Source organism: Monodon monoceros, unplaced genomic scaffold (genome assembly GCF_005190385.1).
Source record: "Monodon monoceros isolate NGI ecotype Baffin Bay Population unplaced genomic scaffold, NGI_Narwhal_1 Super_Scaffold_1, whole genome shotgun sequence".
In the NCBI taxonomy this organism is placed as follows: Eukaryota; Metazoa; Chordata; class Mammalia; order Artiodactyla; family Monodontidae; genus Monodon; species Monodon monoceros.
Genome location: NW_021703765.1, coordinates 77209366 through 77227336, shown reverse-complemented (window position 1 = coordinate 77227336; position 17971 = coordinate 77209366). Strand labels below are relative to the sequence as shown.

At 44.1% G+C, this 17971-nt stretch overlaps 1 protein-coding gene across 1 annotated transcript in view; it reads right to left on the bottom strand.

The window, feature by feature from the left end:
* Positions 1 to 17971, bottom strand: part of CCDC60 (coiled-coil domain containing 60) — a 167383-nt gene that overhangs the window by 24445 nt on the left and 124967 nt on the right. Inside the window, exon 5 of the mRNA XM_029216810.1 lies at positions 15755 to 15862. Within this exon, the coding sequence (XP_029072643.1) occupies positions 15755 to 15862 (108 nt within the window). The remainder of the gene's footprint in view (positions 1 to 15754; positions 15863 to 17971) is intronic.

The following is a 17971-nucleotide window of genomic DNA, read 5'->3' as shown; positions in this document are numbered from 1 at the left end:
GTTAGGAGAGACCACCGCTTACTGGGTAGGGACTGAGGGAGGTGGAGTGTATTTGTACACATTCCGCATCTGTTTGCATTTTGGACTTGGGTCCTCTCATAGACTCCAGGGCAGGTCTGCGGTTCCTCTTGGGGGTGAATTAAAAAGCATGTTCATTTCCAAATCTCTGCCTGCTCTGGTGCCTAAGGGTCCCACCATCAGGGCCACTTCTGAGTAAACGCACAGAGAGAATTACTAACTTTGCTTGGGCGGGGGGAGCTTACAGGGTGCGTTGCACAATGAAAATCACTGGTTTGGAGTTTATTGAGTGAAAATTCTACACAATTCTACATGCAAGACGCTTCTGTGCATTCTCGCTGAATCATCTCAACAAAACCTTGTGACGCAGTCATTTATCATCCCATTGTACAGATGAGAAAACAAACTCGGGGTGTTAAGTCACTCATCCAGGTGCATATTCACAATGAATCTAATGACCCTCACTTGCATGGGTCCCGCCAGGGCCCTGTACCTAATTTTGTATTTTAACTTTGTATTCTTTTTCTTAGAGCGCCCCTCTCCCCAATTAAATAAACTTCAGGTTGCGTGAAACCTGCATCTTCCCTCATGGGTTGGAACTTTCTGGGTATGAGACTGAAGCCCCAGCAAGTTTGGATGATGACATACCTATAACCCTTGATCTGAAACCTGTGGGACCGGATGTGTTGCCAAATTCAGAATCTTGGCATTTTGGAATGGAAATATGCTGCACGTATACCATATGTTAACATAATCCTTCCAGTGGGGTCTCAGCAGCATCTTATAATCAAACACATTAATATTTCTGCAGTGATATATATGAATATTTACACTAGGTGGGATAAAGACCATAAAAAGCTTCAAGTCAAGTTTTGCCACCAAATCAGTTTGGTTCGTGTCAGATTTTGCTGTCAAATTGAGTTATGGCAAAACTGAGTTTTCAGAGCCTTTTGGATTTTGGACCTGTGGCTATGGGGTAGTGGATCCCTGTTGATAAGCAAGCTCTCTCAGCGACCTCTACCTATCTATGTATTGACTGATTGATCTGTTGATCTCTCCATCCATCCACCCATCCATCCATCCCTTTCTTTCTTTATCCCCTTTTTCTCTGCAGAAAGGGTTTTAGATGGCTGGGAGCCTTTAGATCATTTGGCTGGCTGTCACCCAGCGTAGAGGAGGGACTTGAGGGAATGAGATGGCCAGACCAGTTTGATGTGGGGAGGCACCAACAGGAGTCTAGACTTAGCAGGGGCTGCCAAGTGCTGGTGGTGGGGGGAGATGCTCAGATAGGAGGCAAAGGTGATCAAGATAAATAAAGCTCGATTCTTATGGCATGGGGGTCTGAGCCGCAGAATCAAAGGTTTTTACCAGCCCAGACGGGGAGGGGGATGTGTGTGCTCTTTATTGGCAGAGCCCTTGCTGGGCACCTACCAGCTCACAGCCGCAAACTGAGAAATGCACACAGACGACAAGGTGAAAGTCAGGCTGGGGAGGGTGGGGTGAGAATGTGCTTCCAAGCTTTTTGTAAGACTTTATGTTTGATTACACAATAAAAAGCCCTCTGAATAATTAACAGTGAAGCTCATGTAACGTTGGTTCTGCCTGCCTCTCCCCAGAGTAATCAAATTAGGGAATATTTAAAATCCAGCTGGAGGAAGGAGCAGCAATACTTCAGTCCTATAAACAATATTTAAACTAGCGGCACTTTTGAAGTCTAATTTAAGGCTCACCAACTGGAAGCTTTAGTGTTTCCACTTTGGAGCGTTTCTTTCAAGACCACAGGGCTTTTCTCACTTTTCCCCTTTGCTAACGCAGCTCCTGCTGTGCCTCCAGCCTTCTTCTTGATGTTCAAAAGCAAACCCTCTTCCCCTTTTAAAATTAAATCTGGTACGGCCAAGCTTTCAAAATCTTAAATATTCAGACCCAATCGGGAAGATGGAGGTTTCTCGTTCACGCAGACTTCCAAGACGACCCCAAATCTACTGTAGCTTCAGGCAGCAGGTTAAATGAGCTAAAAATGCAGCAAGCTTCCCAGGGATCTTAAAAAGCCCTGAGCATCGTTCTTGCAAAGCCACTGATAAAGAAAGGGCCTGGTTGGACAGAATCCGTCTCTCTGATGTTTCACTTTCAGTAGCAAATAAACCAAAAAGGAGGATCGATAGGGGGAGAAAAGGAAATAACCCAAGCGCTGTCATCCACAGTGGGCTGACTGCACACTACTACACAGGCAAGCTGAAGCTCCTGCCCACGGCCTGGAGGGACAGTCAGGGCCATTCACCCACCAGAGTCCCAGGTCTTCTCGGCTTCTTAAAGTCGGGGGTCGCTCTGTGACTTGCTTTGTTCAAAAATACTTGAGCGACTATTTACAATAGCCCGGAGATGGAAGCAACCTAAGTGCCCACCATCGGATGAATGGATAAAGAAGATGTGGCACATATATACAATGGAATATTACTCAGCCTTAAAAAGAAACGAAATTGAGCTATTTGTAATGAGATGGATAGACCTAGAGTCTGTCATACAGAGTGAAGTAAGTCAGAAAGAAAAAGACAAATACTGTATGCTAACACATATATATGGAATTTAAGGGGAAAAAAAATGTCATGTAGAACCTAGGGGTAAGACAGGAATAAAGACGCAGACCTACTGGAGAACGGACTTGAGGATATGGGGAGGGGGAAGGGTGAGCTTTGACAGGGCGAGAGAGAGTCATGGACATATACACACTAACAAACGTAGTAAGGTAGATAGCTAGGGGGAAGCAGCCGCAAGGCACAGGGATATTAGCTCGGTGCTTTGTGACAGCCTGGAGGGGTGGGATAGGGAGAGTGGGAGGGAGGGAGACGCAAGAGGGAAGACATATGGGAACATATGTATATGTATAACTGATTCACTTTGTTATAAAGCAGAAACTAACACACCATTGTAAAGCAATTATACCCCAATAAAGATGTTTAAAAAAAAAAAAAAATACTTGAGCGAAAGTGACACGTGGCCTGTAGGGCGACGCTTTAAGGGCCAGTGCTCAGGTCAGATTCCCTTTCCATTGGGTCCTTGGGCCACTATGGTGAGCAGAGTCCCGTGTGGTGGACACGTAAAGGGTGAGCGAGAAATGAACTTGCGCTGCGCTAAGCTGCTGAGATTTGGGGGTTGCTCATCACGGCAGCTTAATTGACCTTACCTAACCGACGCCTCTGATTTACTGTCTGTGTGACCTCAGGCCAGTCTCTCCTGAGCATCAGAACCAGGAAAAGGGGTGTAGCTGGGTGGTTAACAATGGGTTTAAGAGTCGGGCGGACCAGCTGTTTGAGCCCTCCGCCTGCCCTGCTGCTTCCTAGGTGTGAGATTGTGTGTAGTATCTGCCCTCTCTGAGCCTCAGTGTCCTCATCTGTCAAATGGGGGAACATCAGCAAAGTCAGAGGATGATTAGAGTGAAGATGCGATGAAATGGGGCTCGTTAGGAGCTTTCCAGGGTGCCTTGTATACACGACTGAATACAGCTGAACTATGAACAACACATGCTTTTTTCAACAGAAACCTTAATGTGGCTTGGAGGAGGGGCTGATGGTGGGGAAGGAGACACTAGGGCACATCCGTGGGGGAGAAGTGGCTGTGATTTTGAGACCACATTTTCTCTCTGCTGAAGCTTTCTGGGGGATCCTATTTGCCAGAAATCAAGGCAAGAAGTCGTTGAGCACCGCTGCATCTCTTTTAACTGTACCGCCAAGCACATTTTGTTCCTAGCAGCCACTTGAAGACATCTACCCACAGCGGCAATCAGAGTAATTTTCTCAAATACTTCACTCTTTCTGAATCCGCATTTGCTTCTCAGGGTGGAAAGTCTGCTGGCTGGTTGAGGATGTGTTCACGTGTCCACAACAAGATGGGAGAACGGACGTAACTGCTGATTTTGCAGCAGGGAGGGAACAGAGTTCAAAGCTCCCAGGATCTCCCAGGCCAGGGTGCCCGTCCCAACTCCTGAGTGACAGGTGCTCTGATCATCTTGCCACGTTTTCCCACTCCCGTAGAGATGTCCACTTGAGAACAGGCGTGGAGGAATGATGCAATTAGGTCAGTGCAGGTAAAATCAGAGACTTCACTCAAACATCACCTTCTCTGTGAGTCTTTCCCTGACGACCCAACTTAAAAGTCACCCCCCCACACCCTGTCACTATCACATCACCCTGTCAATTTCTTCATGACGCTTAATGCTATCTCAAGGAATCTTGATTATTACATGTTTATTATCTGTTGCTCGCCTCCACATCCCTTGGAATAGAAGATCCAGAGAGCAGGAATGTTGTCTTATTTTCATGGGTGAATCCCCAGTAGTGCCTGAAAAAAGTGGGTTGAAGGAAAATGAGACTTTCTGGGGTCGGGGTGGGGGGAAGCATTGCTGCTAATGTGTTGTTCAGAATGATGCCGCCTTTTTTTCACAAGAGTGACAATCCGGCAAACACTTAAAAGATTTGGGGGGAATTGGTTAAGTATGTTGATAAACTCCACAGTCGTTAAAAGAGGTTTTGACATGGAGAGATGTTTAACGTATTTATTAAGTTAAATAACAAAAATTTAGTTGCAAAACAATAAATGTAGAACGGCTTTTTTTAAAGGAAATTATATATTTAGATATCATATGATCTTGGTAAGTTGGGGTCCCTTTTGTATCCTGGCAAATAAATGAGTTATTCTTTTTTTTTTTTTCTTGACACCAGACTGTTCCCTAAATTAATTGAAGATTTGGGGGCCTTGGCTAGAAACAGAGGAAACAATCATTTAGTGGTTAAGTGCACATGCTTTGCGTCTGGGCTACCTGGGTTCAAGTCCTGACTTCTACTAGCTGCGTAACTTGCAGCAAGTTACTTAAATTCTCTTTGACTCAGTTTCCTCATTTGTAAGTCAGAATGAGGCTCCAATAAGGTCATATATCCAAAGCAGTGCTTGACAAAGAAAGCATTCAAATGCCAGCTATTTTCCTTATAACACAGTAGCTGGATTTAGGTGACTGTGTCATATTTGAAATGCTTTATATATAGAAAGGCATCTATATCTTTCTAAAGCAGGTGTGGGTTCTTTGTGCCTGAGAAGCCCAGCCTTTGAGCGTATGGACTCTCTTAATGAAAATCAGGATTTTCCACTTGGACTCTCCACTTAAGAGTGGGTCCAGGAGTTCCCTGGTGGCCTAGTGGTCACTGCCGTAGCCCAGGTTCAATCCCTGGTCGGCGAACTGAGATCCTGCAAGCCAAAAAAAAAAAAAAGAGTGGGTCCAATGGTGTCTCTCTAGCGGAGAGCACATGACTACCTGCCTATGGAGGCTCCAGGCTGTTGGAACAGCTCCTCCCCTCTGCCTGGAAGGTACCTCAGTAACTCTTCACTTCCCTCTTAGGCCTGGGGTCTGTTCTGTCCTACCGCATTGGGTGGGGGTGAGTGGCACTGGGAAGAGGTGGCACTAAGGCTTGAAGTGCTTGCTTACACCGGGTCTTGTCTGTTTCTCTGTAAAGATCCATTCGTTTCTAGTCAGTCCTTGGAAAGTGAGTCTCTAATAAGAATAAAACCAGTACAAGTTCACAACCCCTGAACCAACTCCAAAATCCAAAGGGTCTTGACAACCAAAAAACAAAATTAATAACCTATTTGGCAGCAGAACATGACCTGAACTGATGGGAGGCTATTGATGACCGTTATTTACCTTTGAGTATCCACTTAGTATAAATATTCATTCAGTTTTTTTCCTGCAGAAATATGTTTGATGATAGGGTGTTGCCCCAGTTCCCTCTGGGAGTATGATATTCTATACGGTATATGTCCCATATTTCTTTTCTAAAATGTCGAAAAAGAAAAAAAAAATCAGAATTCTAAAACGCAGCTGGTCCCAAAGGTTTGAATAAAAATCTGTGGGTCCTGATATATGAAACAAGTCTTACTTGGCCTAAACAGAAGCCTACATCTCTCAGAGAAGGGTAATTAGTACATTCATTATTGAAGGCTCAGTTTCTGCTCTGTGTGGACCTGATCATCTTGTCAATTGAAATAAACTGTCCTGCTAGGAGTAGAATTAATGAGGATGCTGGGAAATGATAATGTGTTTCAATTGCCACATGATGAAATTGGGAAGGCCTTTTTTCCTTTTTTTTTTCTAAATAAAGCAGAGACTCAGGTGCAACTAAGAATGCAATGCTAAAATCTCTCATCTGTCCATTTACCAAACCATTCGCCAATCCATCCAAATATGGGATCTTCCTGCAGTGAACAAAGATCATCTGTTTGTAGCACGCTAGATGCCAGTTAGTAAAGTTTTGCTGCCTGTAGAAAGCCCACTTTGAGGTGTTGAATCACCACACTTTCTTACTATAAAATCCATAAGGGGGCAGGATTGGACCTACAGCCATCATAATGTCTAACAGAAATGAAACCTCTGGGATCTACAGGTCCTGGAGAATGGATGTTTCCTTCTGGAAAATGCATGGTGGGTATCAGGACTCAAGGTTTATGTTTCGAGCACTTTAATGACAGAAGATGCTTGCTTGACGGTGGAAACTGAGAAGCACAGTCAGGGGAACTGAAGATGTGGTATTTTCCTCTTGGGGTCATTCCCTGGATTGCCCATCTTTGCAACCAGATTTTGGTTGAACTCACGTAGCCTTCCCCCCACCCGCCCCCATCTCGTTGTATCTGTCCATTCGCTCAGTGAACATGGATCTCAGCTGTTGGTAAAATTCTGCTCAGAGGTTTATTTCTTCCCTAGCCCTAAGTCTCAATGGTACTGACAGTCATAGCTCTAACTGCTCTTTAAAATCAGGATTTTGATCTTGAATAGCTATCGTCTTCTCAGACATCAGGCTAAATGTTCTATGTACTCTGTCTTGCTTAATCCTTACAAGAATGCTTCTGAAACAGGAACACATTTGACACATGAAGAAACCAAGACCCAGAGATATTAAGTGACTTTGCCCAAGGTTACACAGCCATTAAGTGGCAGGGCCTGGACTCATCCATGTCCTTCTGAGGTCAAAGTCCTTGACCTTAATCACTCTACTCCCTCTGGGCTTTAAAAAATGTGTTTGAAGATTTGGGGAAATTCACATTATGGCATAAGTGTGAAACATCATAAATAGGGATTAAGCATTAAAGAGAAGACACCCTTTTCTTACTAAAAAAAAAAAAATCTTTCTGGCACTTGCTAGGGAACATAACACTCGTCCTGCCCCCATCATTCCTAATTTTTTTTTTTTTTTTTTTTTGCGGTACGCGGGCCTCTCATTGTTGTGGCCTCTCCCGTTGCGGAGCACAGGCTCCGGACGCGCAGGCTCAGCGGCCATGGCTCACGGGCCCAGCCGCTCCGCGGCATGTGGGATCTTCGCGGACCGGGGCACGAACCCGTGTCCCCTGCATCGGCAGGCGGACTCTCAACCACTGCGCCACCAGGGAAGCCCTAATTTTTTTTTTTTAATCAATCCCAAACAATGGTGTGCTAGAGTCAGCTCATACTGCATCACAAGAACTACATTTGTGCATCTCTTCCCAACTCCAAGTTAGTAACATCATGGTGGTAAGCTTGAAATCAGCCAGGGTGGGAGTATTTATACCATGGAAATCGGCATGGCTGCAAATCATGGTTTTTCCCTCTCTGGAGAACTGGTGATTAAACACTGACCAGCATACCACTGACCCCAAAGTAAAATCACCATCAGGAGCAAAGGGTTCACTGAAAAAAACAACCCCCAACAATACTCTGACTTCCTGGGGGAATCATTCCTGGGCTGCATTTTTCCGTCAGGTCTGGCTGAGGTTCTGCTCTTACAGAGCTGGACATCCTCGGTTCCCTGATAGGATACTGTCCCGACAAGTCACAGGAAAACCTCCACTTGACTCAATGTAACCACTGTCTTTTTTTTTTTTTTTTTTTGGATAACAATTTTGGGTCCCCTTATGGGCGTATTTCTAAAACCAATCAAAGGAAATAAAGATGGTCCTTTTTGTCTTCTCAATCCAAATTCTGTATTATGTTCTTTCCTCAGTTTGGGAGAGTGGTGCCCAAATGTCAGAGGCAAGATGTCGCTGCTGGTAGCTCACTCAGGGAGATACAATGCTTTTAGAGGTCCACTGGTTCAGGGGCCTTTCTCTTAGAATCTAGGTATCAACTGTGAAAAAAATTAGATGTTGCACGGACCCATAAATTCTATTTCTCAGAACCTAGCCAACAGAAATATTTTCAACCCGGCACAAAATATATGTGCAAGCATATTCCATGCAGTACTATTTGAAATGGCAAAAACTGGGGAACAACCCTAGTGTCCATTAGTAAAGAAATGGCTATCTAAAATATGGTCTGTCCAGACCAAAGAATACTCAAATATGAAAAGAATATGGTAAAAATGTTCAAAGAATGTGGAAGCTTTGCCTGTACCATGTTGGTAAACAAATGTTTGCTGGGCCAGGCAGATTCAATGGGACACAGGATGGACTCACTCACTCACTACACCCAGCCCGTGTTCTTCGCAGGCATCTCTGGTGATAGCTCTATTCGAAGAGGCCCTCAGTCTAAATCCTGCTAGGCAGTTACGGGGAAGGTCAAAGTTTCTTCCTGAGTCTTTTGGGCCTTTATTGTTTTTAGCTCAAAGTAATCCACATGCCAAAGAGACATTTTGGGGTGGCAAATTCTGCTCCCCTACAACCATGATGGAAAGATGTCCGTAAGACACTGTAAAAGGGGGAAAATCACATGCAGAACAATATGCAAAGCATGATCCCATTTCTGTTAAAAAAAAAAAAAAAAGTGTATATCTGTGTGTGTGTGTGTGTGTGTGTGTGTGTGTGTGCGCGCGCGCGCGCGTGCGCAGCATTAGAAAGGAGGCGGAAGGAGGAAGGACATACCTCAGACTTTAAAAGGATTTCCTCTAGGGAGCAGAATGGATTTGGGGCAGGAGGAGATAAAGGCTTTCATATCTTATATGCTTCTGAATTTTTTGGAAATTTTTAATAGGAATAGATTGTATTCATTTATTACTTGAGCAGTTTTGTTTCACACAAAAATAATGTGTGGGAAATGTTTTAAAGCTGTGGTTTTCAAACAAATTCTGTATGCCACAAAGATATCTTGGAAGTAACAAGGGTGCCTTGGTTGGGGTGGAAGTGAGTTGCTCTCCCAACCTCCTGCTTCATGTAGAAGGTCCATTTTGAAAAATTTTTTAAACATTATTGGGGTTTCTATTATTAAAAAAGGATTTCTGCTGCTTAAAAAAAAATAAAGGTTATAAACCACTGCATCAAGGGGAACTGCAGTTTTAAATTCATCCCAACCAAAAATATGGAATCAGTTGGAGTTACTGATCTATCAATAGATGCATGACTTATATTTCTGGCTACATTTGAGGTTAGTAGCATGGCTGGGGGAGGGGAAGGGATCCCTCGCCCCAAGGGGGAACTTGGGGGAACACTGGGAGGGCAGAGGATCAAAAGGGAGTGTGGCCAGGTTCCCCCTGCCCACTTGGGCCCCCAGGAACCTGCTGAGATCCTGCGCCTGATCCTCTGCCCAAGGAGGCAGCCTCCAGCCACGCGGGTCCTGAGGGAGTGGGAGGGAGGGAAGGGGGAGCAAAAGTAAAGGCCAGACCTCTGGGACCAGCACCCCTGAGGGGCGGCTGGGGGAGGGGAGGAGTTCCTACACCCAGTGGGACCCACCCACGATTAGGGGTCCAGCGACGGGGGAGACCCCGGGGGAGACGGTGGGGGAGGGGCGCAAAGGAACGGAGGGGAACAGGGCCAGCGCTTTCCCTGTCCACTTAGGCACCGGGGAGCCCAGCAGCCTCCCCGGTCCCCCCACACACACCTTTTTGTTTCTCTTCTCTGTTGTGGTTTTATTTTACCTTGTTGCAGTTGTTTCAATTATAGTTTTATTTTTCCTAATATATTTTTATCTTTCTAATTTTATTTTGTTTTTTATTCTTTGATATTGTACTGCTCCTTTTAATCTTTTTTCTTTCTTCCTTCCTTTTTTTTTTTAACTGCACCATGAAACTTGCAGGATCAGGTTGGAGGTCGGCCCTGAGCTCCTGTGGTGGGAGCTCTGAGTCCAAACCACTGGACTAACATACAACCTCAGACCCCAGGGAATATCAATTGTAGTGAGGCCTCCCACAGGTCCTCCTCTCAGCACCAAGACCCAGCTCTATCCAACTGCCTGCAAACTCCAGTGCTGGACGTCTCAGGCCAAACAACCAGTAAGACAGGAATACAGCACCACCCATCAAAAAAAAAAAAAAATGAAACGCCAAAAAAATATGTTACAGACAAAGGAGCAAGGTAAAAACCTACAAGACCAAATAAATGAAGATGAAATAGACAACCTACCTGAACAAAATTCAAAGTAATAATAGTAAAGATGATCCAAAATCTCAGAAACAGAATGGAGAGAATACAAGAAACATTTAACAAGGATCTAGAAGAACTAAAGAGCAAACAAACAGTGATGAACAACACAATTACTGACATTAAAAATACTCTAGGGGTTCCCTGGTGGCGCAGTGGTTGAAAGCCCGCCTGCTGATGCAGGGGACACGGGTTCGTGCCCTGGTCCGGGAAGATCCCACATGCCACAGAGTGGCTGGGCCTGTGAGCCATGGCCGCTGGGCCTGTGCATCCGAAGCCTGTGCTCCACAACGGGAGAGGCCACAGCAGTGAGGGGCCCGCGTATCACCAAAAATAAAACTCTAGAAGGAATCAATAACAGAATAACTGAAGCAGAAGAACGGATAAGTGAGCTGGAAGATAAAATGGTGGAAATAACTGCCAGGGAGCAGAATAAAGAAAAAAGAATGAAAAGAATTGAGGACAGTCTCAGAGACCTCTGGGGCAACATTAAACGCACGAGCATTTGAAATTATAAGGGTCCCAGAAGAAGAAGAAAGGGTCTGAGAAAATATTTGAAGAGATTATAGTCAAAAACTTCCCTAATATGGGAAAGGAAATAGTCAATCAAGTCCAGAAAGCACAGAGACTACCATACAGGATAAACCCAAAGAGAAACACACCGAGACACATATTAATCAAACTATCAAAAATTAAATACAAACAAAAAATATTAAAAGCAGCAAGGGAAAAGCAACAAATAACGTACAAGGGAATCCCCATAAGGTTAACAGCTGATCTTTCAGCAGAAACTCTGCAACTCAGAAGGGAGTGACAGGACATATTTAAAGTGATGAAAGGGAAAAACCTACAACGAAGATTACTCTACCCAGCAAGGATCTCATTCAGATTTGATGGAGAAATTAAAACTTTTATAGATAAGCAAAAGCTAAGAGAATTCAGCACCACCAAACCAGCTTTACAACAGATGCTAAAGGAACTTCTCTAGGCAGGAAACACAAGAAAAGGCAAAGACCTACAAAAACAAATCTAAAACAATTAAGAAAATGGTAATAGTAACATACATATTGATAATTACCTTAAATGTAAATGGATTAAATGCTCCCACCAAAAGGCATAGACTGGCTGAATGAATACAAAAACAAGACCTGTATATATGCTGTCTACAAGAAACCCACTTCAGACCTAGCGACACATGCAGACTGAAAGTGAGGGGATGGAAAAAGATATCCCATGCAAATGGAAATCAAAAGAAAGCTGGAGTAGCAATTCTCATATCAGACAAAATAGACTTTAAAATAAAGACTGTTACAAGAGACAAAGAAGGACACTACATAATGATCGAGGGATTGATCCAAGAAGAAGATATAAAAATTGTAAATATTTATGCACAAAACAGAGGAGCACCTCAATACATAAGGCAAATGCTAACAGCCATAAAAGGGGAAATCGACAGTAACACAATCATAGTAGGGGACTTTAACACCCCACCTTCACCAATGGACAGATCATCCAAAATGAAAATAAATAAGGAAACACAAGCTTTGAATGACACATTAAGCAAGATGGATTTAATTGATATTCACAGGACAGTCCATCCAAGAACAACAGAATATACTTTCTTCTCAAGTGCTCATGGAACATTCTCCAGGATAGACTATAACTTGGGTCACAAATTAAGCCTTGGTAAATTTAAGAAAATTGAAATTGTATCAAGTATCTTTTCCAACCACAACACTGTGAGACTAGATATCAATTACAAGAAAAAAAACTGTAAAAAATACAAACACATGGAGGCTAAACAAACACAGAGATCACTGAAGAAATCAAAGAGGGAATCAAAAAATACCTAGCAACAAATGACAATGAAACACGACAACCCAAAACCTATGGGACGCAGCAAAAGCAGTTCTAAGAGGTAAGTTTATAGCAATACAATCCTACCTCAAGAAACAAGAAACATCTCAAATAAAAAACCTAACCTTATACCTAAAGCAATTAGAGAAAGAAGAACCAAAAAAACCCAAAGTTAGTAGAAGGAAAGAAATCATAAAGATCAGATCAGAAATAAATGAAAAAGAAATGAAGGAAACAACAGCAAAGATCACTAAAACCAAGAGCTGGTTCTTTGAGAAGATAAACAAAATTGATAAACTATTAGCCAGACTCACCAAGAAAAAAAGAGAGAAGACTCAAATCAATAGAATTAGAAATGAAAAAGGAGACGTAACAACAGACACTGCAGAAATACAAAGGATCGTGAGAGATTACTACAAGCAACTCTATCCCAATAAAATGGACAACCTGGAAGAAATGGACAAATCCTTAGAAAAGTACAACATTCCGAGACTGAACCAGGAAGAAACAGAAAATATAAACAGACCAATCACAAGCACTGAAATTGAAACTGTGATTAAAAATCTTCCAACAAACAAAAGCCCAAGACCAGATGGCTTCACAGGCGAATTCTATCAAACATTTAGAGAAGACCTAACACCTGTCCTTCTCAAACTCTTCCAAAATATAGCAGAGGGAGGTACACTCCCAAACTCATTCTACGAGGCCACCATCACTCTGATACCAAAACCAGACAAGGATGTCACAAAGAAAGAAAACTACAGGCCAATATCTCTGATGAACATAGATGTAAAAATCCTCAACAAAATACTAGCAAACAGAATCCAACAGCACATGAAAAGAATCATACACCATGATCAAGTGGGGTTTATCCCAGGAATGCAAGGATTCTTCAATATATGACAATCAATCAATGCGATACACCATATTAACAAATTGCAGGAGAAAAACCATATGACAATCTCAATAGATGCAGAAAAACCTTTTGACAAAATTCAACACCCATTTATGATAAAAACTCTCCAGAAACTAGGCATAGAGGGAACTTACCTCAACATAATAAAGGCCACATATGACAAACCCACAGCCAACATCGTTCTCAATGGTGAAAAACTGAAACCATTTCCTCTAAGATCAGGAACAAGACAAGGTTGCCCACTCTCACCACTATTATTCAACATAGTTTTGGAAGTTTTAGCCACAGCAATCAGAGAAGAAAAAGAAATAAAAAGAATGCAAATCGGAAAAAAAAGAAGTAAAACTGTCACTGTTTGCAGATGACAGGATACTATACAGAGAGAATCCTAAAGATGCTACCAGGACACTACTAGAGCTAATCAATGAATTTGGTAGAGTAGCAGGATACAAAATTAACAAACAGAAATCTCTTGCATTCCTGTACACTAATGATGAAAAATCTGAAAGAGAAATTAAGGAAACATTCTCATTTACCACTGCAACAAAAAGAATAAAATACCTAGGAATAAACCTACCTAAGGAGACAAAAGACCTGTATACAGAAAACTATAACACACTGATGAAAGAAATTAAAGATGATACAAACAGATGGAGAGATATATTATGTTCTTGGATTGGAAGAATCAACATTGTGAAAATGACTCTACTACGCAAAGCAATCTACAGATTCAGTGCAATCCCTATCAAACTACCAATGGCATTTTTCACAGAACTAGAACAAAAAATTTCACGATTTGTATGGAGACACAAAAGACCCCGAATAGCCAAAGCAATCTTGAGAAGGAGAAATGGAGCTGGAGGAATCAGGCTCCCGGACTTCAGACTATACTACAAAGCTACAGTCATCAAGACAGTATGGTACTGGCACAAAAATGGAAATGTAGATCAATGGAACAGGATAGAAAGCCCAGAGATAAACCCACACACATATGGCCACCTTATCTTTGATAAACGAGGCAAGAATATACAATGGAGAAAAGACAGCCTCTTCAATAAGTGGTGCTGGGAAAACTGGACAGCTACATGTAAAAGAATGAAATTAGAACACTCCCTAACACCATACACAAAAATAAACTCAAAATGGTTTAAAGACCTAAATGTAAGGCCACACACTATAAAACTCTTAGAGGAAAACATAGGCAGAACACTCTTTGACATAAATCACAGCAAGATCGTTAGAGAAATGCAAGTCAAAACTACAATGAGGTATCACCTCACACCAGTCAGAATGGCCATCATCAAAAAATCTACAAACGATAAATGCTGGAGAGGGTGTGGAGAAAAGGGAACCCTCTTGCACTGTTGGTGGGAATGCAAATTGATACAGCCACTATGGAGAACAGTATGGAGGTTCCGTAAAAAACTACGAATAGAACAACCATGTGACCCAGCAATCCCACTACTGGGCATATACCCCGAGAAAACCATAATTCAAAAAGAGTCATGTACCAAAATGTTCACTGCAGCACTATTTACAATAGCCAGGACAAGGAAGCAACCTAAGTGTCCATCAACAGATGAATGGATGAAGAAGATGTGGTACATATATACAATGGAATATTACTCAGCCATAAAAAGAAACGAAATTGAGTTATCTGTAGTGAGGTGGATGGAGCTAGAGTCTGTCATACAGAGTGAAGTAAGTCAGAAAGAGAAAAACAAATACCGTATTCTAACACATATATATGGAATCTAAAAAAAAAAAAGGTTCTTATGAACCTAGGGGCAGGACAGGAATAAAGACACAGATGTAGAGAATGGACTTGAGGACATGGGGAGGGGGAATGGTAACCTGGGATGAAGCGATAGAGTGGCATGGACATATATACACTGCCAAATGTAAAATAGCTAGCTAGTGGAAAGCAGCTGCATAGCACAGGGAGATCAGCTTGGTGCTTTTTGAGCACCTAGAGGGCTGGGATAGGGAGGGTGGGAGGGAGACGCAAGAGGGAGGGGATATGGGTATATACGTATGCATATAGCTGATTCACTTTGTTATACAGCAGAAACTAACACAACACTGTAAAGCAATTATACTCCAATACAGATGTTAATAAAAAAAAAAAAAAGACACGCAAGAAAACTTTGAAAGGGAAAACACAAAAACACGGAGAATGAGAGGAGTAAAAGGAGCGGGAGAGGAGGAAAAAGAAGAGGAACAAATGAGGAATAGCGCTGGGGAGACATGGTCCAAGAAGGGAGCTGGAGAGAAATCTAGCTGTGCTTCCAGGGCGGGGCTGGGCTAGCTGGCCAGTTTCTGTGATGTAAATACTCCCACCGTGGCTGAATCATCTCAAGCTTCCGATGTGGAGTTGGGGAGAGATGCTGGGAGGGATGCACAGGGGGGCTGTCACCACCACATGACCCGTATGACCTGGCTCCAGCTCACCCCCCGTTTGGACCCCACATAGTAGCACTCCTAAAGCAACCCACCCACCAAGAAACAGCAGTAGGAGGAAGGGAACCCATGGGAGCTTCCTCCCCCACGGCCCAGTCTCTTGCTAGTTACACGGCAGGTGGAAGGGCTGAGACCTACTTCGGATTCCAGCAGGTGATCACAGGCTTCATGGTGTGGTGGGTGTGGTCGATAGTCAGGGCCTCCAGGAGCCAGTGGAGGGCACAGAGCTGGCGGAAGATGGGCTCGCTGCAAAGACAGAGGGAGGAAGCCCAGGGGGCTCCTGTTAGAACAACATTCTTCACAACAGTGGCGACAGAGACAGGAGTGGTGCTGGCTCCCGGCCGGAGAGCTGTCTCCTGGCTCCAGGAGTGTGGCAGCATTTCCCACGCACCAGCATTAAACTTTCCCAATGGGCTCCTGAGCTATTTCTTGGCCCCATTTTACAGATGAGGGAACTGAGGCTCAGAAGAGGTGAGGAACTTGTGCATGTCACTGGGCCAGTAGGCGGCAGAGCTGTGATCTGACACAAGGTGACCCTATGCCAGTTACTGGGGATTTGCATGCACAGTGGGAAGGGACAAGGGAGGGTGTCCCACAGGTAGAGGACTGGATTCAGGCAAACGAGGGGACTGAAGGAAATGAACATCCTACAGGCATCCGATTCTTCATCTGATAAAAATACAATAAGCACACTAGCAAGGTCCAAAACGTCCGGAAACACAAGGAAACTAGTGTATTTATTGTACTTTCTCTCCACCCCAATTAACAACTAGACCCACTGCTTTAAATTTATAAATCCTTTGCCCCAAATGTAGCTGGATGTTGAGGAAAACCACATTGAACACATGATTTGAAAATGTAACTAAAACACCATTTAAAAATAGGTCTAACCTGTATTTTCTGATTTGGGGGGCATTCTGTATTATGATGAGACAGGCATTGGGTAGGACACCTGACACGTGTTATTTATTTCTCCCCAAACCCTGCCAGATAGGAATCATTATCTGAATTTTAGAGAAGAGGAAACTGAGCCTCAGAGAGGGGCCATCGGTTTGCTCCAGGTCACACAGCTTGTTGGTGGCAGAGATGGGGCCTGAATATCCCATTCAATGCTCTCGACAACCCTATAAGAAGGGTGACTTTATTCCGTCCTCTGCAGACAAGGGACTGGGAGAGGTAGAGTTGCCTGAGGTCACGCTAGGATTAGTGAGGATTTGAACCCGCATCTGTTTAATCCCAGAGACGGTGCTTTTGTGGACCTGAGCTCTTATTGTTTGAGGTGCTGATGGGGCCAAATGAGTGGCCACCCCGAGAGCAAGGTCAGGAGAGGGTTAACCTGCTGCCTGCATTCTTCCTGGAAGTGAGGGGGAGTCCTAACTGGCCAGCCCCTCCCTGCATGATTTCTCCTCTTACACTAACGGGCCAGATGCCTCCATTACCAACCTGTGTAATTGCTCTTCTCTGAAACTGCTACTGTATTGATCGATACTCCCCAGGGCTCCTGGGCCTGTGCTCAGAGGGGCAGGCAGAAATCCACCCTCCAGCTTCCAGGAAGGCCCCAGCTCAGAAGGTGGAGTCCGAGCCCTGGGGCTCAAGTGTGGAGCGGGCCCAGGCGTATCCCGGAGAGCCCCTTGAGAGGCACCCATGTCACTCTGCTTGCAGGGGGAGCTACCCCCATGCACCCCACTCCTCCGCCCCCATGCTCTGGGGCAGCCGTGTCCACCCGGTCTTAGGAAAACTAGTCAGCAGCTCTGTCTCTCTTTTTTCATCTAGAGCGCCTTCCTTCCTTTTTTTTTCCATCCACAAATTATTTTCTAATAATAAGCACCCACGCATCCCTCACTTCTAATTTAAAGGACCCGCAAGCCCACAGCCTTCCCAGTTCTGTGTCTTCTCCCTTTACACCATCTTGGTCCCTACAGGTAAGTGCATTTTGGCAGCTCTGGGTACCAACAGTAGCAGTGGCTGTACCACGTGCCCAGCCCTGTGCAGACACCTCCCTGTACCCTCACTGTGACCCCAGGCAGTTGTGAAAAGCCCAAGGAGACGCCCCCTCTTCTGTTCACGACTCAGAGCCCCTGCAGGCCTGGGCGTTCCGTTGTGTCCATTGCGTCCATTGCGGGTGGGGAGGGATGGGTAAGGGAGTTAACTGGTGAGGTGGGATGTGCTTCGTCGCAGGGGGCCGAGAGGCATGTGAGCATCAGACTCATTTCTGCAGGTGACAGGAACGGGCACAAACGTGGCCCTCTCCCTCCCTTGCTTAAGATCTTCAGACTCCCTAAACCATCTGCTATGGATTGAGTTATGTCCCAAAGTTCATATGCTGAAGTCCTAATCTCTAGTACCTTAGAATGT